The sequence below is a fragment of the Bidens hawaiensis genome, unplaced genomic scaffold, assembly GCF_021521415.1.
Source record: "Bidens hawaiensis isolate Kalapana, Puna unplaced genomic scaffold, B.hawaiensis_p1.1 tig00013244_1, whole genome shotgun sequence".
Lineage (NCBI taxonomy): Eukaryota > Viridiplantae > Streptophyta > Magnoliopsida > Asterales > Asteraceae > Bidens > Bidens hawaiensis.
This window is the reverse complement of record NW_027492118.1, coordinates 74,541-87,409: the sequence shown is the minus strand read 5'-3', so window position 1 is coordinate 87,409 and position 12,869 is coordinate 74,541. Positions and strand designations below refer to the sequence as shown.

Genomic DNA, 12,869 nt, shown 5'->3' with positions numbered 1-12,869 from the left:
AAAGTACAGTAGCAAACATAAAAACACAGTTATTACTATCTGGCTCACCACATAAATCTTTTTCTTGAGTTTCGTCCAAAAATCGAGTTGAACCAAGTAAAGTGTTGTATGTCTAAATCAAGAAGCGAACAAATCTTTCTACGTCTAAAACTTCTTTAGGTAAATTTTATAGGGTTGTTGTTCAACCAGCTATGTCATATGAGACGATGCGGAAATAAGATTGTACAATCTTACTACTCTAATAAAAGGCTATTATATTTTTTGCCACTTGTCACCCTCTCATCACTCCTCACTTTTTAACCCATATTTACTAATTTAACTCATATTCACTAAAATGGTATTAATTCAGATCAACCCGCCCAACTAATATTATCCGGATCCGTATATTTTTCAGTCAATTTGTTTCCCCTTCCAAATTAAAAAACCTTACGCTGCAGACCCTCAATCAGGCATCGTGACCCCTTAGTTGACAATCCGCCATTACTTCGCTGTCTTCTCCCTTATCTGATTAAACTTACGGGACTGTTCATCTCCATCGCTGCTATCGTTCATCTCCACTGTTGCTTCAGATCGTTCCATTGTCTCTTACTGTTAGGTAAGTTTACACAACCCGACTTTATAACTGCTGGTGCCTACCGTGAATCATGGGGTGGGATTAAAAGAAGAGAAAAAGGACCTTTGAATTTGATTTGGTGGTATTATCTAAATGTTTGGTTGATGTTGATTGTTATTGAATATGTTTTTAATTAATATATTATCTTCACATATCTTTCTAATTAACATGTATATAGTGTCCGTTCTGATGCTTTTTGTCATCATGATATCATGTTTGTTAATAATAAAGTTATTTAAATTATAACTATAATCAGGACGTAGGATGTTGGTGAGTGGACTATCCATCTGTGGATTCACAGCAATGGCAATTCACTATCTGATGCTGATCAGCTTCGTGGAGTATCCATTCCCGATATTCATACTGTTGAGTAGCCTAACCACAACATTTTCTTATTTTTTAAGAGCTAGATTTACTTTTTTTTCCTATGGTTTAACTACTTTAGTACCCAGCCTTACTTTAGTACCCAGCCTGATCAATAACCACTTGAATAACTCTGTTAGATTTTTCAGTTAAGCAGAAGGGCATTTTTGTTATTTTTATTATTTAAAGGAATGTTTGGGTTAAATATCCTTAACTTTTATTATTATGATACTCAAGTAGTTAGACCTCAGATTTATGATTTCTATTATCAAACGTGCTATTGCTTTGAACTTCTCGATTGGGTCAACTGTCAACTCATGTTTGGATCGAAAAATTCGCGTTTGATGATAATTTATTTATGAAACTATATTCATCGTTCACTCACAGACCAACCCGGCACGAGCCACTCATTTTTACCAGTTTATTAGTTCTTAATGTGTTGAGCTTTCATATTTTTGTTTCTATAATAACTAACTTCTTTTGGTAAATTTTTAATTTCCACTTTGCATTATGCATCTACGTAAACATGATGATATCCATTTTATTTTTTATATTGCTTAGGAGATTTAGTAGCACAAGGTACATCAATATATAGATGTTCATCATTTTTGCAACTACACAATTTCCATGGTAGATAAGGTACATGAACTTATGGTTTCTAACCAATAAAAAAACTTATTTCTTACAAGCATTTAAAACTTCATACCAATGCATCAAAATATAATGATTTGTTTACTATGACTTTCAGGTTTAGTTATATAACAATACTTTGTGCATACATGATCTTCAAATGGTAGATAAGGTACATGAACGATCTATGATAATGGATCAATAGAATGATGACATGCATCCAAAAAGATATTGTTTTAATAGTATAGGTAGATTTGTGTAATCTAAGTTATGTAATTTCTGTAATTTTAATGTAAATTGTAACTGTATAAATATATGATCATTTTATTAACTATCTTTCACTTAATGGTTAAAGTACAAAATTTTCATCAATTACTCGTGTAATACACGGGCCTCAAACTAGGTTTAAATATAAGGGAAAAAGATGCAAATTCTTTTCTAAAACAAGACAAAACCCTTTTTGCAATTTAAGACGAAAACTTTGACAACGCTAGAGCTTTCTAGCCTTGTGATGGTCAAATCTATACTAACAAATTCAAACAACTAGTCTCACACATTTCGTCAACAAACATGACTATGACATTTAGCAAACGCCTATCTTCATGCCATCTAAGAATCCAAAATAATAAATGTGTAGCTGCAAAAGAATGAAGAAATCCAAACCTTAAAGTCTAGCAGAACTTGAAAATTTATCATCGGACTGACGGACTCATAAGTTTATTAACTCCTTATAAAATATATTGAAGACTTATTAATCTAGGCTGATTTTCCTCGGGTCAAACACAAATATAAAGCATATATTAACAGACTACAACTCGATTAGTATTCAAGCGTTATATCCAAAGAGGACGTAGTGACTACAACCGACATACACAGCTTAAACACAAACAACACTTTCCTTCATGATGGCCTACATGAACAAGCCTTCATGCATACTTTCATGGCAACATACGTCGTAACTTGACTTTTACAGAAAAGAATATACCACTTTCCATACACTTCGTATAAATCCTCATTACGCACTTTTCGTTAAAAAAATGTTTAAACGTGTAAATGGTATATGCTCATTTAAACGTTTAAATGCCATGTATGTGCGTAGTTAAAAAAAAACTTAACGACCCCTGACCTCAACTAACAAATAAACGAAGATTAAAATGCAGAGTCATCTAACACTAGTTATTTGACTGCAAAGTAAAATCCAACATAAAAACAACTGAAAAGTAACAAGGCGGAAACTTAAGTTGCATTTCAACTTTAATCTCCAATATATCCTAAAGTATACGCACCCGGAAATAGAAAAGATAACAGAGCAAGTGCATACACTAAAACGCACAAAACAAAGTGAATAACCAAGAGAGTTTAAAATGCAATTTCACCGCCTTCACCTTCATTCATCGAACTCGTGACTGTGATCGAGTAGGTAATTTGCAGCCAGTTCCTCATTTTTGTTGCACGCGAAAAACACCTCCAGTACTAAAGCTCTGTCAAATCCCATTGCTTCAAGCTGAAGGTTTTATAAACAAAAAGAAACTATAATAATTAGATATGTGATTGTATATTATACCATAAAAATGTATGCATAGGTTAATAATTAAACTTACGCGTTCAATTGCTTCACGTTCCTCTGGCGTGACTGTCACTGCCTGTGGCATCCCTGCCGCCAGCTGTCCAAGTGGATTCCTGATAATGTCACAGGTCGGGTAACATTTTATTTATGTAAGGGTCAAATAAGGCATCTTTGTGCATGATACCGAACCAAACCAAAATAACGAAACCAAACAAAAACGGACAGTTTGGTTTTATGTTTACCGAAATAACTTTCAATTCGGTTTTCGGTTTTGCATGGAATTATCACCGAACCAAATTTATGGATTTTCATTTTCTATTTTGAAATTTAAGTAGTTTATAGAAATTTAATAACTGGCGTAACCCAAATATTTTAGCTCAAAAAAAATTAATTCACAAAAGAATTCAAAATTTGATAACTAGCGTAACCCAAACATTTTAGCCCATCATAAACAATTAATTACTATTTCACAAAAAGATTCAGGCCTAAATCTATTATTCCGGGCAATATATTTTTTATAAAAACTCAAAAGCCGAATTTTCAGTTGTTGGTTCTGTTTTGAGCCCCCAAACCAATACATGCACACCCCTACGTTATACATATAACATATCCCGAATCGACCCGTTAATATATAAATCAACCAGAACACAGCGATAGGTAAAGAACATACTCTCCTCCTTCAACGGGTTCGTTAATTAAACGAAGGAAATCGGCCTGATGCTCTTGGATGAGTCTCACAAGCTGCGGGTTCTGCTTACCTAATTCTTGGAGCATCGGCTGTTCACATAATCAGTTATCAGTGTATAAAGTATAAACACGCATGTGTGTGTGCATATATATGTAGATAGATAGATAGATAGAGAGAGAGTCATACAATACCTGCAAGATTTGTGGATTAGCTTGTACCATTGCCCTAAAAGCTTGAAACTGTTGGCTGTTACGCAAGAAATCCAGATTACCAGCAGCACCCGCAGGTGCATTCCCGCCCACATCAGGAAGACCCTACCCCAAAATTAACAATTTGATTTGATCATTTAATATATACCAAAAACTTAAAAGATATGAACTCCACAATTAATGAACAACCAACTCACATATGACATACCTGAGGAAAAAGATTCAAAGGATTTGCATTCGGTCCAGCTGGCGGTGCTGCAGCCAGTGCCGGCGCCGCTGCTGGTTGTGCGGGCTGAACTGGTGGCACAGCCGGCGCTCCAGCTGCTGGCGGCAGATCAGACGACTCTGGTATGCCCTAAAATAAGCATATAGTATAATATTGAATCACATGTTATATTTCCATATTCAAAATTTCAAATTTAGAATGTTATATAATAATGTTAAAGATATAAGATTTACCGAATATAGATATTCGACAGCACGCTCGGGATTGTTGAAAGCAGCACGAAGAGCACGAACAACCGTATCACGATCCCATGTACCTCCACCCATATCGAGAATCTGCTGAATCGCACCCTCTAAATTGTTGCCCGAAACAAGATTTGATGCCACATCACCATACGCATTCTCAGATGATGCGTTTGCAGCAGGGGGTGTCACAGTTGCAGCTGGCGGTGGAGGTGGTGGTGCCGCCACTGGAACGGGATCAGCTGCCCTTGTCTCAGTCACCTTTGGGACAGTTGCAGCTGATGAAGATCCAGCAGGGGAGGTCTTGCTCTGTGAATGATTAATATATATGATTAAGTATTGATGATGCAATTATAATATGCGAAAGTCAGGTTTTACCTTTGATAAAATGATGACTATAAAGCTGTTTTCAGAAACTTTGTTTTCTTCCATGGTGGTTCCATCTTTGAGCACTTTGCCCTGATGAATGAGCATCTGTTGTGCAGCTGGATACACGTCAGATCCCTGCAATGTTTCTATAGTTTTCTTCACATCTGCAACCTGCATGAACACATTTAATCACCACAAAACATGAATTCACATCAAACATGAAAGATTCAATCACATCAAATCACATTATACAAGAATTCGTATCAAACACAAAGCTTAAATCACATCAAATATAAAGATTCAATCACATTAAATCACATCAAATATGAATTCATATCAAACATAAAGATTCAATCACATTAAACATGAATTCACAGTAATAGCGATTTTCCTAATCTAAAGTGCTATTTCTCTGAAGAATTAGAGTTTCAGTTTAATTAATTCCACAAATCATGTTCATTCAAGTCCGAACAACAAACATATAATTGTGCAAGCAATCAACAGTTTCACATCCAACCTCTACGAACAAACAGCAGTTGCACCAAAAACAGCAATAACAACACAGTACGAATGTACGATCTTAAATTTCAAACTCAAACCCTAATGACGCTAATACTATGATCTCGAAGCGAAAAAACACAAAATCAAACTTCGTAGGAATGAACTCAGATCAACACAGCACAAAATCCTAAATTCTAACCAATCACATACACAATCAGATTAAATTGTGCAAGCAATCACAGCTTTCACCTTCCAATTGAGACTGATAACACCATGATATGATCTCGAATTACAAACTTAAACCCTAACAACGCTAATACAGCAACGAAAAATGCAAAAACAAACTTCCTAAATAACGATTCAACACACAAAACCCTAAACACAAAATTAAGCTTGGTAATTCGAATCAAACACAACACAAAACCCTAAATTCTAACCAATTACACACAGAATCAGATTCAACACACAAAAACATAACTAACACTTTAATCGCACTATTTAACCTAATTCCCCATGTCGTGTTCATTCAATTCCAAACAGCTAACTAACATACAATTACGCAAGTAATCACAGCTTTCACGTTCCAATTCAACAAACAGCCACTGAGACTAATAACAGCAATAACAACACCATACGATCTCAAATTTCAATCTCAAACCCTACCAAAAGCATAACTCAACTTCGTAACGTCAAATTCAGATCAAACACAACACAAAACCCTAACAACGCCAATACTACAATCTCGAAGCGAAAACACAAAATTAAGCATTGTAACATCAAATTCAGATCAAACACAGCACAAAACCCTAAATGTTAACCAAATTTCAAACTAATCACACACAGAATCAGATTCAACACAATCAAAACTGAATAATCAAACTCAAACCCTAACAAAATCACAATTAAGCTTCGTAACGTCAAATTCAGCAGAAAACCCTAATTCGAACAAAATTCTAACTAATCACACACATAATCGATAACAAAACGCACCGTATCTTCGAGCTTCACTTCGATTTCAAACCCTAACAACTCTAATACTAGCGAAAACACAGATTTAAGATTCGTAATGTCAAATTCAGATCAAACTCAGCACAAAACCCTAAACTCAAACTAATCACACAAAATCAGACTCAATACAACCAAAATTCAACTAAAACGCATTGTATCCTCGAGTTTCACTTCGATTTCAAACCCTAACAGCTCTAATACTAGCGAAAACACAAAATAAAGCATCGTAACATCAAATTCAGATCCAACTCAGCACAAAACCCTAACTTCTAACAAAATTCTACCTAATCACACACAAAATCAAATCATACACAATCAAAATTCAACTAATCGAGCACAAAACGCACCGTATTTTCAACTTTCACTTCGATTTCAAACCCTAACTATACAAAAACACAAAATTAAGCTTCGTAACGTCAAATTAAGATCAAATTCATCACATAACCCTAAATTAAGCTACGCAACGTCAAATCCATCACAAAACCCTAAATCCTAACTAATCACAAACAGATTCAAATTCAGTACAATCAAAATTCAACTAATCAAACTCAAAACCCTAGCGAAATCAAATCAAAGCTTCGTAACGTCAAATTCAGATCAAAATTGAACTAAATCAACAACAAAACGCACCGTATCCTCAAGCTTCACTTCGATTTCGAAGTGCGTACCCTTCAACGTCTTCACGTTCACCTTCATCTCGTTGATAACTTGTTACTCACGTCACCAGAATAATAACAATCAATCAAACAGAATTGTAACAAACTGATAACTGTCGATCTAACTTATTATTATTATTATTATTAATATGTATTAGGTATTTATAATTTATAACAATAATAATAATAACATAACCAAAACGACGCCGTTGAAGTCGTAGAAGTAATCGGAAACGTGAAGTAATCGGAGTTTGTGTTTTGTGTTTGCGTCTGTATAGAGTACAAGGGTAGAGTGGTTGTCACGCGACGTAAGGTGTAAGTATGGTGTACGCGATGGGGTTTTGGAGGTTGTTTGAGGCGCGTGGGTGGGATGGCGAGTGGGGGTTGGAGGTGGAGTGACCTAGATTTTTGTGTTTTATAATGTGTTCAACAGGATGTGTTTAAAGTTGTGTTCCTGAGTTTTATTAAAAATTATTAAAAGAATAAACAAAAAGGAAATTGAGAGACAGAAGTGAAGTGTTATGTTCTCGAGTTTCATTAAACGAAGGAAAGGGAAAGAAACGATAAAATGTGTGTTCCTGAGTTTCATTAAAGGAAATAAAAGAAAGATAAGGGAAATAAAGAGTAAAATGAGTGAGTTTCTTTTCTTTACAAATTGGAAAGAATTAGATGGAATGGAAAAGAAAGTAAAGATGAAAAGGAAGTGAAAATGAAAAGAAAGGAAAGGAAACATCCTTAACTCAACTCGGGAACACAGCGTAAATGTCAGGGTGGAGGGAGTGGTTCACCGGTCACCGTCGCCACCCCTCCTTTTTCCCCGAACGGTGACTTTGCTAGGGGAGTAGTCCCCGAGCCTTAATTTGTTTTGACCATTAAAATCTAGTCGTTGAGCTAGATTTTTTTCTTTGTTCTCCTTTATAAATAACTAAACACATCAAACAATATTATACAACAATTTTCTCATTCTCATCAAATTCAAACAATTTTTACATGGAGCTAGAGGTGCATAAAAAACCCGTACCCGGAACCGGTATTTTTATACCCGGGTATTCTATACCCGAAACCGGAACCGACCCTACCCGCAGGGTATGGATAGGGTATGCATTTTGAGGTCAATACCCGTAACCAAAACCGTACCCGATTTATACCCGTAAATACCCGGACCCGGTCATATCCTATACCCGATACCCGGTTATACCCGATACCAATTTTCTAATACCCGAAATAACACATGAGTTTTTATAGTATATTTTTATGTTTACTTCACAACTTTTATGTTTAAGTTTTTATAAAATGCATATTACTAATTAAATAAATTGTAATTAAGTGGAAATATGGTTTTTGTAATATAGCTTAATTATTTTTATAAATTACAAAGCAAATTTAAATTTTAAACAAATTAAAAAATGCATAAAAAATTACAAATTCAAAACCGGGTATTAATACCCGGTTCCAATACCCGAACCCGATCATACCCTACCCGGGTATATAGGGTTGAGTTTTTCTCCTCAATACCCTACCCGAACCCTACTCGATTTCTCTCAATACCCGATCATACCCGAAACCGGTTCATACCCGAACCCGTGATGTGTGTTTAATGATGCTCTCACAACTAATCTTTAAATTTATTAAACGAAATTTCTAAAGAAGCCACACAAAACCGGCAAGTGTACTGATCACTAATAGTATAGTACTAAGGAAGTCCGAGTGTCGAACACAAGGACACGTGAAAACGTATCTAATACTTAACCCTAAATAAGACTCACCTAAGAATAATATATTTTAAATGATTTTTATATTATCAAATATTTAACCTAACTTAATTTAATTAACTTAATAGACTTAATTTAAGAAGACTAAACGAAACTGTGTAAATACGACTTATCAACGGGAAAAACGTCTACCTAGGTAAGAATCCTATTGAAGGTATAGTAAGCTATTGGATTGTAGAATCTCACGGCACCGGCTCCTAAGGAATGACACAACTAAGGTTCACTCAGGAAGCTAGATTACCTCTCGGTCTCACTAACAAACCCTAACCTACACTTAGTTGATTTTAAGAACAAACCGGGTGACGAATTGTTAACGTGCTCTAATGCCGACTCTCCTCTCGGTCTCATCGACACACTACCCTAATGGAGACGAGTACTACGCAACCAAGGATAGAGGAACAATCTATTTCAACTTAAACTAGGTCAACTAATCGCTCACAAACCCAAACCCGACAAGGATCGAACCCGCTCTCGCGCGATCCTAATCCTAACAAGTAAAAGCTATGAGACGGCCCTACTTCCTATCACCTCTCGGTTTCAAGGAAGGTGTCTACTCGCTGATTATATTCAATTAATACACTCACTTAAACCCTACGGTTGATCACCCCGCAAACAAACCCTAAACACTAAGTAAAGAGTCCTAACAAGCAACAATCAATCAAAACTCATTCAATTAATTAAAGCAAGAGGTTTATAAGTGTAATTAACAAATTCACAGTCACTAAACACAACCTAATTCAATGTTAAACCGAACTTTACATTAACAATTTAAGCCATGATCATCAACAATCCAAACTACTTACTAAAACCTAACAATAATCATCTAACCTAGGTAGAACTAACTAGTTTAGCCTAACATTAAGTTTGAATAGCAGCATACATTCAAAGTAAACATCATAAACATCAATATAAACATGATAAACCTCATTCAATGATCAAAAACAATCAAACACAAGTCAAACTTCAAATTACTTGCAAAACAATCCAACAAAAAGATCAAGTTTAACTAGTTAGGGTTCTTGAACAAGAGATAAAGTTTATGAATGAATACTTATGATTTATGGCTGAGATTATGAGTTTAGATGATGCCTAGCAGCTGCACAAGACTCTCCTTGGTGTTCTTCTTCCTCTCCAGCCGTCACAACCACCAAACCCTAGCCGCCACAAGCTTTTCTTCTTTCTTCTCCCTTGTTGCCGATCGTAAATATGGGCAGAATTGGGGCTGCTGAATTCGGGATTTTAGGGCTGTTAGGGTTCTTATTTTTTTTATTTTTCTTGATATGATATGCAAGATAGACTTCTAACTTGTGGGCTTGGGTCGGGCCTTGACTTGTAGTATCCAAACTTGATCAAATAAACCCCTATAGTCTTCAAATTTCATTCTTTTTCCACCAACTTTCATAACCTACAAGTAAATATTCAATTTTGTAAAATCAAGCATAAACAAACCATAAAACTTAATAATTAAACTAAAAAGCAATTAAAACATGATAAAATGATGCGGAAAGCAAGTGTGTTTTACAACACATCAACCCGGGTATTAGAAAAACCCCATTTGTGCACCTCTACATGGAGCAACCAAATCCCCAACGAATCGCGTCACAAATACGGAGCTGTGAAGAAGAAGAAGTAGCGTTAGCTAAGACTTGGGTCTGCGTTTTCGAAGACATCGACCCCGTGGAGCAACAAACGTTGAGTTTTTGGCCACGAGTTTGAAACTATTTTGTTTCGGGGGGAGGGGGTGGATCAAACGATCGTACACAACACCAAGCGTGTTCGAAATAGCGACATATGGTCGGACAAATTAACGCTCCCGATAGCAACACATTTGAACTCATAACAAAAGTAAAAAACGGATGGAATTCGGAATCGTATTTTTATCTATGTTTTATTTAATAAAATGTTGTTAAATTATTATGTATTTTGAAAGCTATAATGTATCCATTTTTATCTATTTTTGAATTTTAAATTATAATTTTTGAGTTATTTTAAATTTAAAAATAAAATTCTTTAGTGTAGTATGTGTGCATTACACTAACTTTATTCACAACCCACTCAACCCAACTTTTTAATAAAAAATTATTTTCTCTCTCTTACTCTTATACAACCCAACCCAAACCAATTATTTTAATACATATATGTTATTTAGATTTTAATTTATTCTATAAATTTATTAAAACTAATAAAAATATTTATTAAAACTAATCCAAATTTTCATTTTCATTCACAACCCAACTCAAACTTACTTTTTAACTACATAATTATGGTTTATAGTTTTCAAAATATATTAAAAAAATAACTTTTAAGAGAATAAGTTTACGAACTAATAATATTGTAACGCAATCATACTTAAAAAATACGTTTTTTTATCGAAACTCTGTTTTTAATAAAACTTATATCGGAGCATTCACAAAAAAAAATAATAAACAAGATTGCGTTTTCTTTATCTTTTATAAAAGTTAAATATTAATAGTTATTTAAGAAAAACTAGTTTATATGTGAAATTAATTGTTAAATGAAAACAAAATATAATATATGGGCTAATTAGTTAGTGATATGTGGCACACAATAGGTTGCAACCCAAGCAGGGGCGGACTCATATGTTAGTGAGGGGTGTCCCCCGTCCCCGACAGTTGTATTAGTACCGACTATATTTGTTATATTGAGAAATACTTGCTTATCATTGTTAAAGTAGATGGTATAATGGTTAGATTTCAAAAAATGAAAACTCGTAGAGAACAACTTTAATATATTTGTTATCTAATATTTTGTTTGGTAATCCTTTTTTTATATATATGACCCAAATCGACCCGATTCGACCCGACAGTTGTATTAGTACCGACTATAAAAATTCTCGACCTCTGTGAGAAAATTTTCTGGATTCGCCACTGAACCCAAGATTGCTAAAACAACATAGGTTGAGGAATAAAACTTATTTTTTCTTTTCTTTTAATTGATATGGCCCACCAAACAGTATAATGATCTCCTGGGAGGTTGCTGATAAACTTGGTCTTAGGGTAGTTCAGAGTAGTTGAGGCTAAAATAATGTGGCAATGCAGGATTGATCAGTGTCAATGGTAATTTCACTACATTTAGGTGACCACTCCCTCCACCCTTAATATGCAATGAAGCTTAAAACATACAACAAAATTGTGCATAAGGTTTTGTCATTTAAACATGATTGTTATAGTCATTTATTTTGTTTTTTTTTGTTGTAAAATTATAATGTCTATTAATATGCAAAAATAAATCAGAGAAATAAATTTGTGTAAAATGGGTCATGCTCATGTTAATTTGTGTAACTCATTCAGGTTTGTGCTTTCTGATAAAATTTCCATAATTATGTCGGATTTAATCCGTCAACCCATGAACATGAAGTAACTGATACACTTTATAGTTATTCTAATGTGTCACTTTGAATTAATGATGTGATCAATAGGCAAGTAGGTTGCTATTTGTTTGACATTTAGATTTGTTCTCGTTGTTAATAATACAAATATTTTGATGTATTGCGGTCATTTAAGATTCAAACATTATTTTGAGCATAATTTTCTTTCTTAAAAATGTGATTCTCTTTCTATAATCTCACAAACTATTCATTTAATATACTTATAATAATTATAAGAATTAATAATTAATGATAATTTTGAAAGTATTAAGTATAAATTTAGGTTTGGTCGCTATCACATCACTATTTTATGTTAAATAAAACTCAATCTTACTCAATATATATGACAAAACATTAAATTTAAACTGTAAATATAGATTTTTGATTTTTATTAAATGATAAATATTGATGATTATTAATTATTAATTGTAGAAAAGTTTTATTAGTTATGTCAAAATTTGTCGGGTTTTAAAACCCGGGTTATTTTCATAAGTAACCTAATTAAAACATTTTTAAAACTTGATTACTATACTAAAAAATATTTCCTAATATAAAATATAAAGAGAGAATCACTAAATTGAACATTCACTAGACCAAGTTGTTAAAATAAAAATGTTAGCATTTGGCGTGTAGGGAT

The 12,869-nt window shown here is 34.0% G+C and overlaps 1 protein-coding gene across 1 annotated transcript; it reads right to left on the bottom strand.

Moving 5' to 3' along the window:
* Positions 1-2,827: 2,827 nt before the first annotated feature.
* On the bottom strand, positions 2,828-7,252 carry LOC143543650 (ubiquitin receptor RAD23c-like). The gene is made up of 8 exons (XM_077035920.1): positions 7,047-7,252; positions 4,917-5,078; positions 4,530-4,847; positions 4,279-4,425; positions 4,053-4,175; positions 3,844-3,950; positions 3,208-3,286; positions 2,828-3,110 (listed from the first exon to the last, which is right to left on the bottom strand). Exons 1-8 carry the CDS (start codon positions 7,110-7,112, stop codon positions 2,994-2,996), a joined length of 1,119 nt encoding a protein of 372 aa, XP_076892035.1. The 5' UTR covers positions 7,113-7,252; the 3' UTR covers positions 2,828-2,993.
* Between the last annotated feature and the right edge of the window lie 5,617 nt (positions 7,253-12,869).